Below are 21,514 nucleotides of genomic sequence, written 5' to 3'. Positions count from 1 at the left end.
TCATTGATCAACAATAGTAAGGGAATCCATGTTTACCAAAATGTCTCCTTTCTGACCTACCACCTAAACATTATTTCCCTTATTTCAGCATTCAAAGTCTCCTACCCTTCTATATAATTTCATCATTGTTGTGAATGATATGGTCAGACTAAAGTCTGTCCCATGCATCTAGTCCTTTGACTCAACAGTCCATTTTCAGCCTCATTCACTTTAGAAGTGATGCTCAATATTGTTTAATTAAGTGAATTAATAGACTGGTGGAATTACTTTGAATTTATTGATCAGAGGAGAAAAGCAAGAAGATAAGAAAATGTTTATTCAAAGAGCCCACCAGCATGTCTTTCCTCTAATATATTTCAGATCCTGCTGATCCAGCATACTTTCTTTTTTCTCCTTGTCCTGTTTGTTTGTAGATTTACTGTTTAAATTTACATATTTTTCACACACTTCTCAGTAGACTCAGTAATATCTATAAAGCCCTGACTTAGATTTATTTAAAACTATCCGGGAAAGAGGAAGAAAAGTGGTAGGAAATGAGAAGCTACATGTGAAGCCAGGCTTCTTTGGGAAGATCATTATCTGCTCCTCTTCCTCCCTACCTCCTTAAGTGTTAAAAGTGTTCTGAGCAGTGTAAAAATTATTTGAGTAACCTCAGTTGACTTGTGCTTCATTCTTTTTGGTATTATTTTTTTTTATTTGTGCCACTGCTGGTCGGAGTAGAATGTGATAGTATGCTGCAATAGGCACCTCGTCATCCCATTCTATTCTGGTGTATTGGCCGAGTGATGTGTGCTTATAGTTTTGATGCCCTGATATGATGCAATGTAACATCAAAAATTAAATGTGAATGTAGGTAAGCATAATCTTGATCCAAATGACATCACATACTATTGTAGACTTTCCACTGAGTTCCACAAGTTTTGGGTCAAGCCCATAATGAGGGATGGTTCTCAAAAAATTGTGGGTCATTTTAGAGAGATGCACAGGAGTATCTGAGAGAGGCTTTAGTCCCTTGGTTGTCTTACTGTAGTTGATCTGGACTTACAGATCTTTATTTACAGATAAGGCAACAGAAGAAATTCTTCCTACTACTTCTGAAGTTTGTGCATGCCACAGAGGGGACAAATATGGGTTATTTGTATTTCTAGCATCAATATTTATAGGTCTATGTATTTTTCCACTCTACAATTTGTGGTAGAATTATTGCAACATAAATGACACAGGTAATGCACGTCCTAAACAACTACTTAGGAATAGGGCTTTGTGAAATGACCACCTTTTATTCCAGCAGAAGAATGGATACAGTACTATTCCTTCAGTGTCACCTAGAGACTATGAGAGATGCCCCAAGTCCCTAGCAAGGTAACTTTACAAACCATGGGGATTCCCTAGGAAGTGTGAAATGATTTAATGATTATTTTATTCTAATAAACTGTTGCTAGGGAACAGGTTTCCCTTAGTACCACATTAGGGATTATGAAGTATCTCTGTCCCACCCCATAGGAGTCACTAAAGAAGGAGCATCTCACTACTTCTGTTATGGCACGGGGGTATATAACAATGTGATAGGTCCCTTTTAAGGACTAAGGGACATGGAGCTAGACAACCCTGTTCAATTATCAGACCCAGCTGGGAAGGGCTCAGTTGGAGGGGGCTGGCCCTGGAGGAGAGAAAGGGCTGCAGAGTGAAAGACCTCTGGGCCCCTGTAGCCTGTGTTGTTCAGAGGAATAGCTTTCTTTTGAGTTACTTTGCTACTTTTCTTGTTTGACTTAATAAATGTGTCCTGAGGGAAGGGACTGAAAGAGACTTGAGTGTGGTGTTAGTCCTTTCTGAACTGCAAGAGATAGACCCATGACCCTGTACATGGTGAAGAATGTGGATGTAGAACTGAGGGAAAAATGAGGCAGCAGAAGAGAAAACAGAGCTATTCCCCAACAAACATAGGTGCAGGGGTGCAGAAACCTCTCAGTGTGCACCAGCATGAGTCACATCAGCCAGCGTCTCCAACTGAGCTCTGTTGGGTCTTTATAGGGATTACTGACCCCCTTCTAGCTGTATGAGATAACAGAACAGAGCCAGTTGGCCCTATCCCTCTAGTCCTTAAAGGGGCAGTCCACTTTGTTATAGGGTGGACAGGAGAATGGTACCCATTTAGAAGACTGTTTGAGAGCTTTGCCTTCACCTTCTCCCCTGGTTCTTGTCACGCAGACAGAAAGCAGAAGACCAGCAGTCCGAAGTGCAGGCAATTCAATGTTTATTGGGGTTAGTTCTAAGCAAACATATCCATAGCTCTACATGCTCACAGAGTCTATTTCCCAGTGTTCCAGTCCCAGCTCTGACATACAGAGCCTTTACCCCATGTCCCCCTTCCGAGCTCTGACACCACAGAGCCTTTACCCTGTGCCCCATTCCCATTCCCCCTCCTTAGCAGGCCCAAATATACCTTTAGTACATGCCCCTAGTTGCACTCCTTACAACTTATGGTCATGTTCTGTTTCGGGTCTTCGTTCCACCTTTTTTGTATCCCATGGGAGAGGCAAGGTTGTACTCCGGTCAGGGGCAGGCATTTCTCTGGTCTTTTAGTGTTTTACCTTCTCTCCCTGCCCCAGTCCTCTCTTGCCAAACTGGTTGCTTGACTTTGCCTTGAGATAAGGAGTTGAGGCAGTCTTCAAATCTGTGCTTATATATTACATTCCCACCATGCCCAGTAACACTTTTGCTGTATCCCGTATTTTTTCCCATTGTACTAAAAGCCCCCTCTGGTTGTGGGAAATGTAACACACAGTCTCTTTGTTCATTGTTTTTTACATATATTTAGTATAAGGTGTGAGTATTAAAACGTCAAATCCCAAATTCAATCTCAGGCTTGCAAACAAACCTATATACTAACAAAGACCTTTATGAGAAGTGGAGGAGGCAGCATAATAGACTGCACTCAAGAAGACCCTGCTCAGAAGGTGCACCCCATTCACTCCTTATGGGGAAGGAGAAGGGGAGGCCTGTGCCAAGGAGCCCAGTGGAAGGGAGGGCACCAGTTTCGTGAGTGTGTGTGTGTGTGTGTGTGTGTGTGTGTGTGTGTGTGTGTGTGTGTGTATGAGAGAGAGAGAAAATGAACCACATCCATCTCAGGTTCACAAGCATGTGTGAAGTTCTATGCAAGCTGTTTACACAGCCCAGATATGAAAAAAGGGGTGAAGGAACTGGTCTTATTCTAAATAGGAAAGAAGAGATTTTAGAAGTGACTTAACAGAACTTTAAATTAAAGATTTATAAAATTGATGGAAGTATATTTGTCATAATAGTAAAGGATTCAAAAATGAGAATTTCTGAACTAAAAGAGATAATCGGGAGCTTAGGCAGAACTATTTGATGCAAAGGGTAATAGGTATATGGAATAATATCTATTATAATAATTCTAATATATTAGAAGTGAAGAGTATAATTGAGTTGGAGAAACTAGTGTTATTTCTAAAGATGGAGGGGATAGACAGGTACTTGAGAAACCTGAAGATGGGATTAAGATAAATAAAAATGGGCAGATATTTTCATCAAATTATTATTTATTTTTATTGTTGAAGTGTCTACCAGCCCCAGTCAGGTATTGGGACTCCATTGTGTCAGACTGTACGAACACATCACAAAATCTGTTCCTAAATGCCTTGTTGTGAAATGGTCATTACTGTGTTTCTACAACCTTTTAATTCACCACTACAGCAACACTCAAATTGAAGTAAATCTAAAGCATCATATTCAAGGGGTAAATGACAATAACGTGAAAGTCATTCTCTGTGGAATATCTTCTGAATTCTAATCTTAGGTGGCAAATTTTAGTTTGGTAAAATGGCCTTGGAAATTCATTTTGTTCTAGTAGATTATTAGTTGCTAGTATAACAATAAAGTCAGTATTATTTCATCTGCTCAACAGTTATTTGCAACTCAGGCATGCACAGATCATTCTGATCCAGACAAATTTCATTTAATAACTCACCTTTGCTTTGGGAAGCAGAAATGAATAAATGCTCGCAAAACATATTGCATACACTTTATCATAGAAATGCATGTCTTCAGTCCATTGAGAGCAAGATCATCTGATGTTTCCTGGATTGAGAGTACTGTGTGATCTATTCTCCATAAAATTCTATAGAGGCAGGCCCAAGCCCATTCCATTACAGCAAAATATCATGAGAGCAACAGTTTTTTCATAAGTGTGTATTCAGTAATTGGAATTTGAGAGTGCTTTTTAATGGTTCTCCCAAACCTGTCCCATAGTGATTTAAAATAGTACATTTAGTATAATTTAGTCTTTTAAAGCAGCAGTGCATATTAAAACATTAAGGCACTTTTTAATGAACTGCCTTCTTTTTTCAAAGTCGAGATTAAATTTGCTTCTCATCCTCAATTCAACTCATATTCAGCCATATATTTTAAAAAAGTATTTAACAAGCACATAAAATAGATCAGTGCTGAATTTTCTGCCTTGCACAATGAAGGGTGACAATATTGATATTCGGAACAGCAAAGGCTCTCAGGCTTTTTCCTTCCTTAGACAAACTGGGAAAGAACCATTATTCCATATTCTGCAGTGGCAGACTCTTTGTTCTACTTCTGTTGTAGAGTTGGCCCTGAAGCTGAATGAGGAATGTAAAATTACAACAGATTAAGGGCCTCTTATAGCCCAATTGAACGTGTCACTGTTATGACTCAGCTTGATTTTCAGACATATGCCAGAAAAACTCTGTGACTAGTCAAATATCATTCACAAATTGAAATAGAAATGCTTGCTGTCATCTGGGGAAGTCTGCACTTCCACTTCTGCCTGTATGGACATCAGCATACTGTTACCAATTATAAGACATTGCAATACATGTTTAATGATGCCTTCTTCTATCTACGCAGTCCAATTTGTGTTGAAGATGTTGAAACTATGAATTTGACACTGCATTGATATATAGAAAACTTAATGCTGCAGATTACTTTTCCAGGCATCTTCCTTTTAATAGGCAGCAGGTTTAAAACAAACAAAAGGAAGTATTTCTTCACACAACGCACAGTCAGCCTGTGGAACTCTTTGCCAGAGGATGTTGTGAAGACCAAGACTATAACAAGGTTCAAAAAAGAGCTAGATAAATTCATGGATGATAAGTCCATCAATGACTGTTAGTCAGGATGGGCAGGGATGGTGTCCCTAGCCAGGGGTGGCAGATTTGTAGAAATTTTGGTGGTGCCCAGAACCCGCCCCCCCCCCCAACTCCGGTCCCCACCTACCTAAGGCTCTGGGAGGGAGTTTGGGTGGGGGGAGGAAGTCTGGGGTGCAGGTATTGGGCTGGGGCAGAGGATTGAGGTGCAAGAGGGGTGCAGGCGCTGGGAAGGGAGTTTGGATGGGGGAGGGGGTCTGGGGTGCAGGCTCTGGGATGGAGTTTGGGTGCTGGGTGCAGGTTCTGGGCTGGGGCAGGGGGTGGGAGTGCAGGAGGGGGTGAGGGGTGCAGGCTCCGGGAGGGAGTTTGGATGCAGGCTCTAGGAGGGAGTGCAGAGGGCTGGGATGCAGGCTCTGGGAGGGAGTTTGTGGGCAGGAGAGGATGTGTGGGAAGGGAGTGGGGGTGCAGGCTCTGGGATGGAGTTTGGGTGCAGGCTCTGGGAGGGAGTTTGGGGGTGACAGGGGTGTGGAGGGAGGGGGTGCAGGGGTGAGGGCTGTGGGGGTGGGGCTGGAGATGGGTTTGGGGTGTGGCTGGGGATGAGAGGTTGGGGTGTGTGAGGGGGCTCAGGGCTAGGGCAGAGGGTTGGGCTGTGGGGTGAGGGCTGTGTGGTGGGGCTGGGGATGAGGGGTTCATGATGCAGGAGGGGGCTCAGGGCTAGGACAGAGGGTTAGGGTGTGGGGGGATGAGGGTTGGGCTGGGGGTGAGGGGTTTGAGGTGTGGGAGAGGCTCAGGGCTAGGGCAGAGGGTTGGGGTGCAGGGGGGTGAGTGATCTGGCTGGGGGTGCGGGCTCTGGGGTGGGGCAGGGCTGGGGATGAGTTTGTGGTGCAGGCAGGCTGCCCCAGGGCTGGGGCCAGAGAGGAGGACTCCCCCCAGCCCTCTCCCCGCTGGTAGCAGTGAGCTCTGGGGGAGGGGTCCCCTTCTCCCTCCCAGCCGTACACTCACCCCGCACCACTGTCACTGCAAGTGCTCCGAGGGCTCCTCTCAGGTCCAGGAAGCCCCCTCGCCTCCCCTGTGGTGGGTGCCAGGGGAGGGAGTTGCCATCAAATGTGCGCCTCCTCCCCTGCTGCTGCCCCTCACTGTAGCCGTACTGGGGGTGAGGGATGGGGCAGGAGCGGTGACTGCAGGCAGCGGAGGCCCCTGTGCTGGTGGAGGGTCCCGTTAGAAAAGGGAAGGGTCCGAGGCGGAAGGGCAGAGTAAGGGCAGCCTGCCCTGCCACTAGTAGTTGGGGGGCACTAGGACCCTGTGGCAACAATGGATGACCGGAGCCAGCAGAGTGGAGTCAGCATAGAGCTGCAGAGGAGAGGCAGAGACGGTCCAGTGAGGTGCGCGGGAGCAGCAAATGGGGACCGGGGGACTCTTGGGGGAGGTGTGTGGGGGTGGCAGGCAGAGGCGGGGGAGAGACCCAGCCCCAAATATTGGTGGAGCTGGGCCCCCGGGCCCTGAATATTGCTGGAGCCCAGGCACCATGGGCCCATACAACTCACCGCCCCTGTCCCTAGCCTCTGTTTGCCAGAAGCTGGGAATGGGCAACAGGGGAGGGATCACTTGATGATTACCTCTTCTGTTCATTCCCTCTGGAGCCCCTGGCATAAGCCACTGTCGGAAGACATGACACTGGGCTAGATGAACCTTTGGTCTGACCCAATATGGCCGTTCTAATGTTCATACAGTCTGCATGTGCTACCTGTACAACAACTGAAGGTGCTGAAGCAAATGTGCATTTCATTCTCTCCTGGGACACTAGGATTTGTAAAGACAAATCAGCTGCTTCAGTAAAAATTGTGATTCCCAGCCAAAGCTATCATAATAGTCTGGAATACTGCATCAAATCATGTCTGTTCTAGCTGCAGCATTGGAAAACACTGTGCCCCCTTTGTTTAAACTATCTGATCTATCTTTGTTAGCAGTTGTCTTGGATTTTGGTGACTTCCTCTGTGGTTGTCAGCTGGTGATTTGCTGCTGATTATTCTGATTTATCATACTGTGATTGCCATCTTTGCCAAAGGAGTCCTGCTAAATCTGGACAAAGAATTGTGTATGATATTCCTAAAACTCCATTCTTCAAAAATATGGACTGAACCAGAATACCTCAAGTTCACATTAGAGATGGGCATTAACCAAAACCTGAGATTTGAACAACCTTGAACTTCACCAGACTGTTTTATGAGGATTCTGGAAAAGTTGCTATTGATGGTAGCTGGAACACAGCATTACATAAAAGAATTAAACTGTTTCTTAAAAAACTACAGGGAAACTCCCCATTGTATGACTGATATTCTGCTAATGCCAATATTATGAATTAATTTTCTTGCAACAGCCAAACCAAGCTCCCATGACAATCAACGAAACAAAGACTTTAACAGAAAATGCAGAGGCAAGCTGAAATGTATAGAGACTTTTGACCATCATTATTAAAGGTTGGGGGTAAAGAATTTGAACACAGAATAAACTCTCCATGTCCTAACTTTAAGTCAAGTTTTCAGATAAATGGAACCATAATCACAGTCCAAGGGGTGACCATAAGATCACTGAGAATATCTTCCATTTTCAGTTAATCCCCACACTATGCTAGATCTCCAACATCCTGCATATGAAGAAACAATATTGACAACACTGTCCTAATTAGCTTACCACCTAGACCATCATCTGTTCCAGAATCACATTTGATGTTCCAAGTGCTTAATGTTACCCAAAATGGGATTGTGAAAATTGTTCCATTTATTTTAAGGCCCTTGTTACAAGTTCATCTTGTTTCCTACTTGGGAGATATTCAGTGATCATTTGTCATTATCTTGACAATGGGTGCTTGGTTCCTAGACGACGTGATATCCACTTTTTGTGTGTTATTACCAAAACAACTGTTTCCTCTTACTCTGGCTCAAGTTTTATGATTGTGGATTTTGTTTTTTATTACACAAGGAGTGTAGTACTGTTCATGGACCCAATCAAAAGGGAAGCCTGTGTATTTTGAAAAGTGCTATAAAGTTATTTATGGTAACCTGATAGGCAGTAAAACCTGATAGGCAGTAAGGCCCTCATTGTCACGATACCCTCCCAATCCAGCTTGCTTCATAAGAAGTGTCATCAAACCAGACAATGGTTCAGGAGTGTTACAGGTGCCACATGAACCCAGGGAAGTTTCTTCGTCTGCTCAGGGAAAAATAGAGAATGCTCAGCTGGATCCTATCAAACCTAACTCCTTTAAGACAGCTGCACCTTGTATGTAATCAAGAGGCTTAAAAAGAAATAGCAAGTTTCCTTTCAAAGAAAAAAGAGACAGGGAAGTCGTTAGGTAAAGGAAACTATGAAGGTACTTCTTCTGGACTTCTAGGGACTGGGTTGTGTCTATCTTGGTGAAGTAATGAGGAAAATCTAAAAACTGTTTTATTTCTGTTTACCGCTGATGATTTCAATAATTAACAGAAAGTTGGGAGAGAGGGGGCTGGACTCTTCTTCCCCTCCCACATCTCAGAACAATACATATGAAAGTTTTTTGGAGGAAGAAAGACTTGAACCGGACTATGATAGCTTGAGAGATGTAGGTAGATTGTATGTGCCGTGTAGATTTAAAAATGGTTATAACCTTTGTCACAGTCACATCACTGAATCCTTCTGAGAGCAGGACAAACTTGTATTCATTTGCTTATAGTTAGCTTATTTGTATATTTTTATTTTAAGGGAAAACACTGTTTTTTCTTCCACTCTCTTCTTGAGAAAGATGTCTCTTCCACTTTCGTGGAATATCGCTGCCAACGTCATAGCCTCTTGGGGCTATTGGATATTTAGCCTCCTGAGGAGAGCTAGCCTTACAGTTTTATACGCATGTTTTTTCCCACTAGAAGTGAGTCACTGATCCCTGCAGTCTCATTACCAGACACAGGAGGCTCCTAATATTATGATCTGGAGTGAGAGGTTTTTGGCTTGATGCATTATTAATCTGTGGGGCCCCTGCAGGGTGTAAGATATAGTGCATGGGCTTGCAGAGATAGTGATATGATAGGAGACCTCCTCAGTTAGGGTGGCTAGATGTCCTGGTTTTATAGGGACAGTCCCAATATTCAGGGCTTTGTATTATATAGGCACCTATTGTCCCACCTTCCCTGTGCAAGAAACAGTTGTTGCATGAAATGATCTGTTGCTTTGCTTGTATTTTTGTGGTCTAGTGCCTTGACACCATTTTAGATAACTGTTTCTTTGCTCCATGCAAAGACTACACTTTATGATCATTTCATTAGTGTATTCTAGACTCTTGAAAGACCCCTTCCCATACTATTCAGCTTTGCGACTGTCAATGGAAGCTTTCAGGTAACATCCACATGTGGACCACTATGTTGTGGTTTGGTGTTCAGGTACCTGTTGAACTGGTGCAGCTGCAATACTCATGGCTTCTTACCTGCACATAGGAAAAGTCATTGTAGATCAGTGGTGGGCAAACTATGGCCCGTGGGCCAGATCTGGCCCATCAGGGCTTTGGATCCGGCCCACGGGATTGCCCCCTGTGGCGCTGCGGGCCCCGCACCGCTCTCAGCAGCGGCCGGCCCAACGTCCCTGTGGCCCCCAGGCCCTTGCCTCCGGCACCGCGCCCCGCAGCTCCCAGTGGCCGGGAACGGGGAACCACAGCCAATGGGAAGTACCTGGAGGCGCGGCAAGGGCAGTGCACGCGGAGCCCTCTGCCCCCCCCCCCCCCCAGGGGCCTCAGCGCTTCCTGGAGCGGTGCGGGGCCGGGGACAGGGCAGGCATGCAGGGAGCCTGCCCTGGCCCCAGTGCGTGCAGCTGCCACCGCGGAGCCCGAACCCCTCCTGCCCCCTGCCCCCCCCATTCCCTGCCCTAAGCCCCCTGCCTGCACTACGCACCCCTCCTGCACCCCAACTCCCTGCCCTGAGCCCCCTGCTGCACCCTGCACCCCTGTGCACCCCAACCCCGAGCCCCCTCCCGCAGTCTGCACTCCTCCTGCACCCCTGCCCTGATCCCCCTCCTGCACTACGCACCCCTTCTGCACCTCAGCCCCCTGCCCTCAGCCCCCTCGTACACTCCACACCCCAATCCCTTGCCCTGAGCCCCTTCCTTCACACCACACCCTCTCCCACATCCCACACTCCCTCCTGCACCCCAACCCCCTGCCCCGGCCCTGCATACAATTTCCCCACCCAGATGTGGCCCTCGGCCCAAAACGTTTACCCACCCTGTTGTAGATGGTCTCGTTTGGTCTGACCTGAACTAAAGTTCTGCTCTAATGCTTATAGTGTGAATTAATGAATGCAAAGTGTTGCAAGTTCGAGGAATTCTAGGCCAGAGGTGAGGCACCAAATTGCAGTTTTTACAATGGATGTGAGATAGAAAAATGTCAAGGGAACAGGGTATGTCTCACTCCCTGTCTTCTCTCAATCATATACAGATACCCTGAGGTACCTGTCATGAGTGTTGCCACAGGGATCATCCAGTAGAGGGAACTTCTTCTTAAACACTATTTAACAAAACAAAACAAAAACAAAAAACAACAACCTGCAGGTGGCAGTTTCTTACTTTGAGCTATTTAAATGCAGTGCTTCATTCTCCAGTGCTGCAGATTGTGTAGATGTTACAAGCACTGTATTCACTTACATACAAGAAATGGAACAAATAAAACTTGTAGCATGCAATGAATCTGTAAGGCTGGTTGCTGCAGAATACTGAGCCACTTTGGGTTTATTAAAGGGGTGTACATTTGATCACGATACTGCTACTCCTTTGATGCAAACTAGTAACTATTTTAGGCTCTCCTATCGTGTTCATCACCATAATAACAGAATGTTTCAGTATATTTACAGATGGTGAACTGCAGAAGAAAGAGGTGAAGTGACTTGCAGAAGATTACAAGAAGGTTGTGGCAGAACCAGGAATCTAACACGCATCTTGTGGTCTATAGTCCACTGCCTTAATGGCAAGACTGCCTCAAATCTTGTGTAATCCTAGAGCATATCTCAGCTCCAGGATTGTGAGGGGAATATTTTCCCCTATGTACAACATTAAACAACTGGTGCAGTGGGCTATGAAAGGTTTTCACTTTCCTCTGAGGTATCAGCCATTGTTGGGACAGGATATGGGTCTTGATAGGCCACTTATCTACAATGTATGATCCTAGATGGACCAATGAGCTTCCCTGATTTTGTAGGCTATGTAATCATTTGCTCCTCAGAACCCACTCCTACTGTGATACAAAACATCTAAATACTTCCTGTGTAGGCTTGGTCAAGTCATTTCACCTCTCTGTCCCTCAGTTCTCCCACCTGAAGAAATGGGAATGACACTTTGTGCTTAGCATTTTTCATTTATTGATTTATTTGTGTAATTTCAGAATTTTAAATAATGAATAAAAGAAAATATATACTAGAACGTGTCCCCTCCCTCTTCTACACCCTTAGCCTAATGTTTGTCTAAAACTGTAAGCTGTTCATACACAGACCATGTCTTCCTTTGTTTGTACAGCGGCTAGCACACAGGGTTCTGCTCCTAATTAGGGTCTGTGGCTGCTGCTTTACTATACATATTAATAAATTGTACAGTAAAATTATTTTAAAGTTGGAAGTAATATAGTGTACACCAAATTGAGCAAGGAGACTCATTGTTTGTGTAAAGTCCTATCTCCCCTCCCCCCCATGTTCTTTTCTTAGTCATGCCAGATATGTCTCGCTAGTATTTTGTAAGCTCTGGAGTCACAGTCTGTGTCTTTAGTCTCTATGTGACATGTCATACACGTCTACTGTGATATACAACTGTTAATCATCTGCATAGGAAAGAAGTGGTTAATATACTTACACAGTAAATCAATAACTAGGTTCAATCCCGAGCTCCTACAGTTTTCCTATAGTATGACACCTTATGCAAGTTGTTTAGACTTCAGTCCTGCAAATTGCTCCATGTGAGTGGACTCAATCAGCACCAACTTACAAGATAATAAGAGGTGTTTTTTCATCCTTATCACACCGCTACATGTTAGAGATGAGTATTCTCCAAGAGTCTTCTGGGAGAGTGTTGAGGAAGAAACTGCTTATATTTGGTAGGTTGGGGGAATTCATGGTCTATGAGGAAACATATATGTGCTCTTTTTATTTAAAAAGGAGAAAAAAATTACAACCCTGGATCTGAACAACATCCAGATTTTGGGGTAGTTTAGGTGAGGATCAGGACTTCAGGGCTAGGGACAATCTCTAATTGTGTCTTCAGAAATTCCAAACTATAAACTTAAAATCCAGGACTCTACATATTTCCCTATATCCAAGTACTCAAATCATAGACTTTTCAAGAGTTGTGGCAATGTATTCTTGCATATCTGAGAATATAACAGAGCCTGTAATGTTAGTATGTTTTTTAAACAAAACACTAACTAATGGAGCTATATAGACAATATTTATGTGAATGATGACATTGTTTCTTGTACCATCACAGTTTCAAAGAACATATGAGTCTCTACGAAACGTGTCTAGTAAATCTGAACTACAGAAAACCTACCAGAAGCTTGGGAAAGATCTGGAAAATCTAGATTATTTGGCCTACAGACGTCAACAGGTAAGAATATGGAAACTTAGTGGTAGGGCACAGAATCTCTGGGTAGAGAAAGATGCTTTTATCTATGGGTAACAGATCAGGTGTGCCATCATTCAGGGAGACAAATTGATATGTTCTCTGTTTTATATTAAATATGAATAACCTTGTATTAGGTGGCTTTGGGTTTCAGCATAAGTCTGTTCCACTTCCAGAATTGACACAGAGAAGGGGGTAGGATTTAGCAGGGACATCAAGCATCCAAAGGGTGTAAGGTGCAACTATAACACAATAAGTAGTGCATATAGATTAATGGGTCATAAGGGTAGTTTGGCAAAGTCACTGTGACTACTCATGAAAATAAGGGTCTGACAGGGAAGCTACAGAAAACTCCAGGCTTCCATGGAACACCTCAGAGCCTTCTGCAGTTATTACAGCACAAAATCTTCTTATATACCACCTGACATGAAAAAGAAACAAACTAGTTTGCTAAGACAGAACAGTAATTTGGTGGAAAACGTGAGTGCTGTATACTGGATAATAAAGTTTATGTTTGATAATAAAGTGATTTAAGTTCTGACCTGCACCCCTATAAGTTAATGGTATCAAATCTTCATGTACATGACTGCTCCACATAAACAGTTAATGTATTTTAAATTCAAAATCTCAAATTAATTAAAAAAATAATTTTCAAGATTAGATCCCATATGACTTAAATTGGACTACTCACATGCTTTATATCAATCATGTGCAAGTGATTGCAGGATCAAGGTCAAAGACAATTGTTAAACTGTATATAGAGCTATTTTCTATAACCTTTCCATGACTGATTTAGAAACTTTAGTTTTCATAATAGCTTCTGTAGTTTTGTTCATATTTTTGCAACCTTTTAAAATCTTTCTGAGCTTTTTATATTTGGTAATATATTGAAGGAGTGGGATAATGGTTTTATTTTAGTTCTGATCTTTTAATGTTACCACTAGGTGTCAGCGTTGTCAAATTTACTTCCTGACTTGTTTCAGGGAAAATCAGTTACAGTATGCGTTTAAATAAGAAAATTGATTAGATTGTTTAAAATTTAGGAAAAGGTTCAGAGGCTGATTGTATCTGAAAACATGAATAACTTGTTCTTGTGTTGGGCAAGGCAAGGAGCAAGTTGCCTAGGTGTGTTTCACTATGATGATAGATGGTGTTTCCTGGTTTGACAAAACAGAAATGTTCACAAAATTGTATTGATTTTGACAATTTTCCATGAAAGAAATTTCAAAACAAACTGTGTGTGTTGGGAAAAATTTGACTTTGGAATTTTGAAATTTTGTTTCAAATTTAAGTTTTTTTCATGTTTATATTTTTGACATTTTATGACATGGTAGTAGTAGTAATACTGTCAAACTGTTCCATTTCAAAACAAACAGAACACACTTGATCTAGAAAAGATGTTCATTCAGTACCTGCCGCCTTTAATGACTTTAAAAATAAAAATAAATAGAAATATTTCAACTACTACTGACATGTCATAATGACATAAAATAGTAGTAGTGCATAAAATGCACAACTGACATGTCATGAAATAATGTAAAAATATAAAAACTGAGAACACACAATCCACAACACATTTTTTCCAAAACAAAATTTTGATATTTTTTCTAATTGAGAATGAAAAACTTTAAAATGTCAGAATCTCACATGAGATGGAAATCCTGAGTTTTGACCAGCTGTAGTGAGATGGTATACAGATTTTGTGCCCCTTTGATATAAGGCCACTCAATAGCTAGAAGGTGCGGTTTCTAGTAATGAATAGCATCTGTTTCCACTTCTAATGGGTTTGCTATCTGATCTCATAATTTATGTTGAGCATAATAAAGGTCTCATCTGTAAGGGCTCAGGGAGCATATCTGAGTGAGATGAGTGTCTATAGAATTGGCACCTTTAGAGTAGAACTGCACTTTAATTGCAATTATCTCTTTACTCTGAATTCTCACTCTTTGCCTTGCAAAGTTCCATTTAATGTCACATAATAAATCCCTCATTCCCTAGCAGACTCTTTAGTTACACACGTCATTTCTCCTTGGGTTGGCATTTGGTTTCTCTGCTTCTCTTCTATTCACAGACCCTGGTTTACTCTTGCATTTCCTGGAATCTCGCCACAATCTCTGGTCTCATTAGTCTGTATTTCCAAAACATTTTGAGACTGTCTTGCCACCCTTGCCCATCAGTCTGGGCCACAAGCATCTCCTCAATATCCTTTCCTGCTATCTTTCATCTCTACATTTAATTTCCTTCTCCAAAACTACGTCTCTTATTAAAGATATTAGTCATAAAATGTGTTCCTCATTTCAATCGGAGAAGACCATTGCATAAAGGGTGAGGGTGTACATTGCACCCCTTTACCGAGCACGTCAAAGATTTTGTCCATATTTGTACATTTGAGTTCTGTTTTTTGCTTATGCTACTGCTGAACCAGTTTCCATCAGCCAATATAACATAATTCTTGGTAGGATTTACAGGAGAACCTGCAGAGTGAGAACTGTCTAATCTCCTACCCACAGAATACACTTTGATTGCTTTTTGCCTGGAAAATAGAATAGTCTATTTGGGAAGAGGCTGCCATTAGAAATCAGACCAAACCCCACAAGTTCAGACCTGATCAGAATCTGAACTTCTTCACATTTAAGTGATATTTGAATCTAGTTTTCCAGTTCAGGCCCACTTCTAATAGCTAACAGTTTATATATCACTCTTAGTGCTGTAAAACAACACCCAGTCCTGTTGGTAAGATACTGATTCACTGATTCTATTGCGGGAATGAACCAGAAGTTCTCTACAATATGGAAATTAATCTTCATGAGGTACAATAACACAGAAGTACTTTTACAGTGAGAGTGATGAATCTTTCTTTTAAATTTGCTTTTTTTGGTCTGCTTCTGTCCTTATTTCTTAGGAGTGAGAAAACCAGAGAAGACCTGTAATTGCAATATAGAAATGGAAACAATGATTTTGAAGTTTTTAGGACAGATACTAAAAAACAGCTTGTTTTAAGAGGACATTTTAATGTCATTTTTTTTTAAACTGCCATTGACCAAACTACTTATGGTGCGATCACAAGGGTAGATAAAGATCAGGGTGCTAAGGTCTCTTAAGTGACATTTTCTTCAGAATCAATCAGAATGTCTTCCACTTCAGGGTAGCTCTCTCTAAAGAGTTGATTATCTCTGTCAGCAGTGGATCTGGGAATTCCTCTTTGGCTTTCAATAACTAAGACAGACAAAACTTTTGGCATGTGCCAGCTCAGCCTTTCCTCAGTGCTTTCAGAATCTCCAATTTTGCAGACAGGGCTGAGCTTTGTCAAAGGAGCTGGTATGTGTGTCACTTTCTTCTCTGACACAATACTGGCCAGACAATCTAACTTCTTTGATCATTTCAGTGAGGGAGGTTGCTTTCTGCAGCAGGAGGCATTTGGGTTTGAGACTACGGGAAGGCAGTTCAGGTTCATTAGTTGCCTTCCTACAGTATAGCCTGAAGAGAAGGAAGGGTCTCCCAAATGCTGTGTTAAGTGTGGAATAAGTGTGAATGTCTCAGGAAATTTTGTAAGCATTCACCCTCTCTTTTATCGGACCCTGTTCCTACCAATGGTTCACTGGCCAATAATAGTGCAAGATCATCTTGTCACATGCAAATACAAATGGATATTATGTATTAAATTCAGTGGCACCTAGTATTTGTCAGATTGAAATATTATTGCAGCAGTTGATGTTCTTAATGTTAGTAATGCCTTTAGCATGCCTGTAGCACTGTTGGCTCAAATTTAAAGGAAGTTCTGTTTCTGCTCTTAAGTCTCCGGTAATAGTGTAACATAACAGCTGACAACAGAACTTTAAAACGTAAAAAAAAAAAAAAAAAATCACACCATTCCGATATAGCTGTTAAGTTACTTGTTTGATTTTTCATTGTATGCCCTCAGGCTAATATGCCAGGAAAGAGCTTTTAAGATATATATAGAAAGAGAGTTAATTTATGATGAATTATTTAAATATGCAATTTTTATTCTTCATATCATGCACTGTCCATTCATATATAAAGAAAGGTTTAAAAAAGGTTTCAGATAAAACTTGAAGCATTAATTATTACAGGAGATAATTTATAGCACACAGTAAATTACTTTTTGGGAAATAATACTTCCAGAAGATGGAGCAACACTGTCAAATTGTTCTTCATTTTTGTCTTGGTTCCAGAGAAGTGCATGATGTGCAGCACTATATATGTTTTTATGTGCAAACAGGCCAATTTACTTCTTAAAAAGCTTAATTTTAGACTGAAGGTACGCTGTAAAACTCAAACAATAGGAACAGTTTACCTTAGTCTTGAGATCCAGTATTTCTATTTGTTTAAAGAGAATAAACATACATTTTTCACTCTGCTTTTTCAGATGCATTCAGGTGAAGGGCAGACATCAAAAGATTCTGCACCTAGAACTGGGGCCAAATTTTCAAAAGAACTCAGCCCCCAACTGCTTTATATATGGCCTTGGTGATAGTATTATTGTGATATGCCCATTTCTGGGGTCAACACTCTAAAGAGGATATTGAAAAATTGGAGCGGATTCAAAGCAGAAGTACAAAAATAATTTGCCACCAGGAAAACAGGCATTACGATAAGACTTAAGGAGCTCAATCTCTTCAGCTTCTTGATAGAAAGTTAAGACTTAAAATATCTACAAGGGGAGGGGGAACCTGATACTAGGGGACTCTTTAATCTAGCAGACAAAGGCATAACAAGATCAAATGGCTAGGAGTTGGAAGTTAAAAAAGTTCAAACTGGAAATCAAGACCGTTTTAACAGTGGGGGTAACTAACCATTGGAACATCTTAGTAAGGGACTTTAAATCAAGACTGGATGTCTTTCTAAAAGTTATGTACTAATACAAACACAAGTTAATTGGCTAGATGCTGGAGTCACTGGGTGAAATTCTGTGGCCTGTGCTATCCAAGAGCCTGAAATGGAGTCCAGCCACTGCATAATTGTGGGGACCCTAAACACACTCTTGGGGAGCAGACCTTTCTGGAACCTGCTGACCAGCTGTCTAGTTCCTGGGGGTGCAATATCAAATCTTCAGACACCCCTGTATTTAAACATACCCTCTCCCTGATCTCTACTGACAGGTGTGAAGCTTCTGGTTTACAGTTCAACTCTCTCCAGGGGCATGCAGTAGTTGTAAAGTATATAACATGCCCTCAGACTCTTTGCGCAAATCTAACACACTACTGCTCTTTTACTTAATCATAGAAAATATAAAACAGCAAACCCTATATGTGTTCACCCTCCCTTGTGGGGGGGAGGGGGCATCTGAGTTTAGGCAGACAGGCAGGGTGTCCCTTATCTCACACAGGCAGTTACATGCAGGATGGCTTCTGTCATTGAGTCTCCCAGCTTCTGTGACCTTTCTCCAGTCTAACGCTTTGTGTTCCTGTCTGATCCCCTGTTCCTGTGTGTTCCTTTATTAAAAAACCTTCTGATCACCTGGCTGTTTTTCTTCTGTCCCTGGGCAATTTACACTGCTCTTACCTTCTCCCGTCCTTCCAGAAGGCTAAGATGAAACTGTGTTTCCAAAGATGTAGCTGCTTTTTAGCATACTATTGTGATCAAAGGACCATCATTAATCTGAGGTACATTCTCTTTGTCCTGTTCCAGGACATGACACCAACCTGCTGATCCACGATGGATACACAGACAAGCATTGCTGATACAGTAACTCCATTATATCAACCAATATTCATAAATTGTACAGACAGATTCCCAGATTGTCACACCTGGTACCTGACTCCCTTTTACTCCTTTGAAATCCCCAGTCTTTGTTTGTCTAATATTTCCGGCATAAAGAACCTAGCTTATGTAAAGAAAACAGCCTGAGTTGTAAAAAATTTTGTATTTCCATGGACCTGGTTTCTCATGATCCCTTCTTGGCATAGTATCAGCTCTCCACAGTTCATATATAACGTTCCATGTGCAGTAAGTATTTAAAAAAAGTCCAAGTTTGAAAGTCAATGGCAGTCAGGCACTTTACTGCCCTTTATGCCTTTGTAAAATCTCCTCCTCTAAGCAAGTGATCATTTTGTACCTGAGAAATTAGGCAAAATTTTGCCCTCCCTTTGAGCCCCCAGCATGACTAAAAAAGGAAGTATAAGAAATGAAGACCACTTTTATATCTAAGGAACGAGTGGTTAGTACAAGCTTTCAAGAAAGGATAGGAGTGAGTCATTGTTAGAAGAAATCATGGCAAAAAAATATGATTTTTTGGCGTCAGTTTTTGGGAAAAAAAAAACAACAGAGAAGAAATGTGAAATGGGCTTATTTTCTGGGGTTGGGGGAGAAACTGTAGTACTGAAATTGGGGTTGAGAGAGGCACACATGGTTACACACACAGCTGCTATTTGATAAAAGGAAAAGGACCTGAGGCGGAGTGGTGGGATACGGCAATGAGCTGAGAAAAAGGATTTTGGTGTAGTTTTGCAAAAACTCAGTTGGGATTTGTTTCTGAACCAGTGACTTACAGGGGTTTTAATAAATGGTTCCAGTTTAGGTCCATTTCTAAACAGCTACATTTAAAATCTCTGGAAGATAGAGATGGATAATACATTTAAAGAAAGTATCTAGGAAAGCTAAATGAAACTAATCTTGATTAAAACAGTAGAAAGGAAATGAGATCCTCAGTTAAGCATTAAATTACAACAACTGATGAACAAGTAATATTAAAATGGCATGATTTACAAAAGTGGAAAACCTCTTCAAGTATCATAGGACAGACTGATAAATGCTACATTTTCTGATATTGTACTGTGTATATATCTTATTTCAATTTTTAAAACATAATGTTTACCTGTATTGCAATAATGCCTAAAAAGGCCAGAAAAAAATTTGTTTTGTGAAATTTTGAGGTTTCAGAATTTGAGATGTTTTGAGATATATTTTAAAAAAGCCAATAGCTTGGTGTTTAGGCGCTCACCTGCGATGTGAGAGACAAGTTTAATTCCCTACTCTGATTTGAAGTAGACGCTTGATGCTGGTTCTCCCAGATTCCAAGTGAGCTACTCTGGGGTGAGCGTCTCACCCTCAAAATTCCATGCTGAACCTGAGGAGAAAACTTCCTAACTCAAGTTTGTGAAAACCAATATGTTTCTGTGAAATGTTCCAGATTTGACAAAACAGCATTTTTTAATAGGAAAAAAGCATAAAGTCATTTTTTTCCAACTAGTGCTACACACTATGCCTGGGACTGTACAAATGTGTAGTAAAACAGTCATCCTTGCACAGTGAATTTATAATCTTGGTAATGACAAAGCACAGCAAATGGGTGAAACAAATAGGTGAGGAGAAGGGATGAGCATGTTTTTGCATAGACAAGCAGTGTATACCGTATAGTTCATTTTCTGCCTAGATGTTATCAAAAGGCAGCGTTTCTTAGGCAGAGGTGATTTTTAAGGAAAGATTTGAAAGACGATAAATAATATTGATTTATGGATTTTTTGGGGGGTGGGGGGGGGGGGAGGGAGTTTGTTCCACACACAAGTGGCAGAAAGCACACCAGTGTTTTAATGCTCAGTAAGAGCTGGCATCATAGGAGAACTGAGGTTGATAACAGGATAACATGAAATAGAGATACTAGCTATGTTCTGGTCTTTCCTTCCAGTATCTAAAACACAATCGGCAACTACACTGAACTACTAAAATCCAATATGCCACCCACACCATCATAACTAATTCCCATCCCATATCTCCATTATATTGCAGTTAACAAATCCCCCTCATCCTGTCTCCTTTCCCTGTGCTTGCAAATAAAGACTAATGGGGATGTATGTTGCAGTGTTGAGGCCTCATGGAGAATGCTGTAATGAGGGAGCTCCAGTTCAGTTGCTTTCACTGATTGCAACTGTGGCAGCATGGAACAAGGAAAGAGGCAGTCTCTCGCTGCCCAAACCAGTCTAGGCTTTTAAGTTTATAGGTAAAAACCGACACCTTGAATTCCAGTGTGAATCCCAGAGGCCCCAGGGCATCTTGTGCCCAATGCAAAAAAGTGCAGCTTCACGGATGGGCTGCCACATTTTGGACATTCAGCTTTTGAATGTCGCCCAAGATGTAACCCCAGGTAGAGGGCATCACAGTTTCTAATTCTGTGCCTTTGTCTGCACAGAAGAGCATAGAAAGAACCCCAAAAAGTTGCAATTCCAGTACCAGGTGCAGATGGAAAATACCCTCTTCACCACATTTGCTGTCCTTGCCTCCAACAGCAGCCCATGATATGGAAAATCGATGAAGTCAGTGAGTAATCTGTGGCGTTGAGTTGCACATTGAATAAAGAGATATCTTAGTAACTGGAATCAGAGAGCAGTTGCAGCAGTAAAAGATGGACAGATGTGACTAGAAGAGAGCCAGTTCCACAATGGTTAGTATTAGAACTAATTTGTTTTCTTGACATGAAACAAAGGGAGACACGGTAGAATTTTTTTGGATGATACGAACATTGAAAGAAGGAAATATTCAGTACAAAGAGGGAAGCAATAGAATTTAGAATGCCTTTGGTAAAGCAGGACTTCCATGCCCATTCCTGCAGCTGTGCTAAGGGAAAATTATTGTTGACTTCAAAAGGCTATTGAATTTTCCAGACTAGGGACTATGAGATCAGGTTCTCTGTCAGAGGGATTAGAGGACCTAAAGAAAAAGTATTCTGTGATTTGTGAGCTTCAGGAGACATTGTAATGAGGCCAGCTAGCCTTAATCATAAGTAACAAGACCCCATGCTTAGA

The 21,514-nt window shown here is 41.8% G+C and overlaps 1 protein-coding gene across 1 annotated transcript in view; it reads left to right on the top strand.

Annotated features, from left to right (window-relative positions):
- The window catches only part of CTNNA3 (catenin alpha 3), a 960,805-nt gene that overhangs the window by 65,247 nt on the left and 874,044 nt on the right, over positions 1–21,514 (top strand). The window contains exon 5 of the mRNA XM_034775301.1: positions 12,621–12,740. Coding sequence (XP_034631192.1) covers positions 12,621–12,740 — 120 coding nt within the window. The remainder of the gene's footprint in view (positions 1–12,620; positions 12,741–21,514) is intronic.

The sequence above is a fragment of the Trachemys scripta genome, chromosome 7, assembly GCF_013100865.1.
Source record: "Trachemys scripta elegans isolate TJP31775 chromosome 7, CAS_Tse_1.0, whole genome shotgun sequence".
NCBI classification, from domain to species: Eukaryota; Metazoa; Chordata; order Testudines; family Emydidae; genus Trachemys; species Trachemys scripta.
The sequence above is the reverse complement of the archived record's forward strand: the minus strand, read 5'-3'. Positions and strand labels throughout refer to the sequence as shown.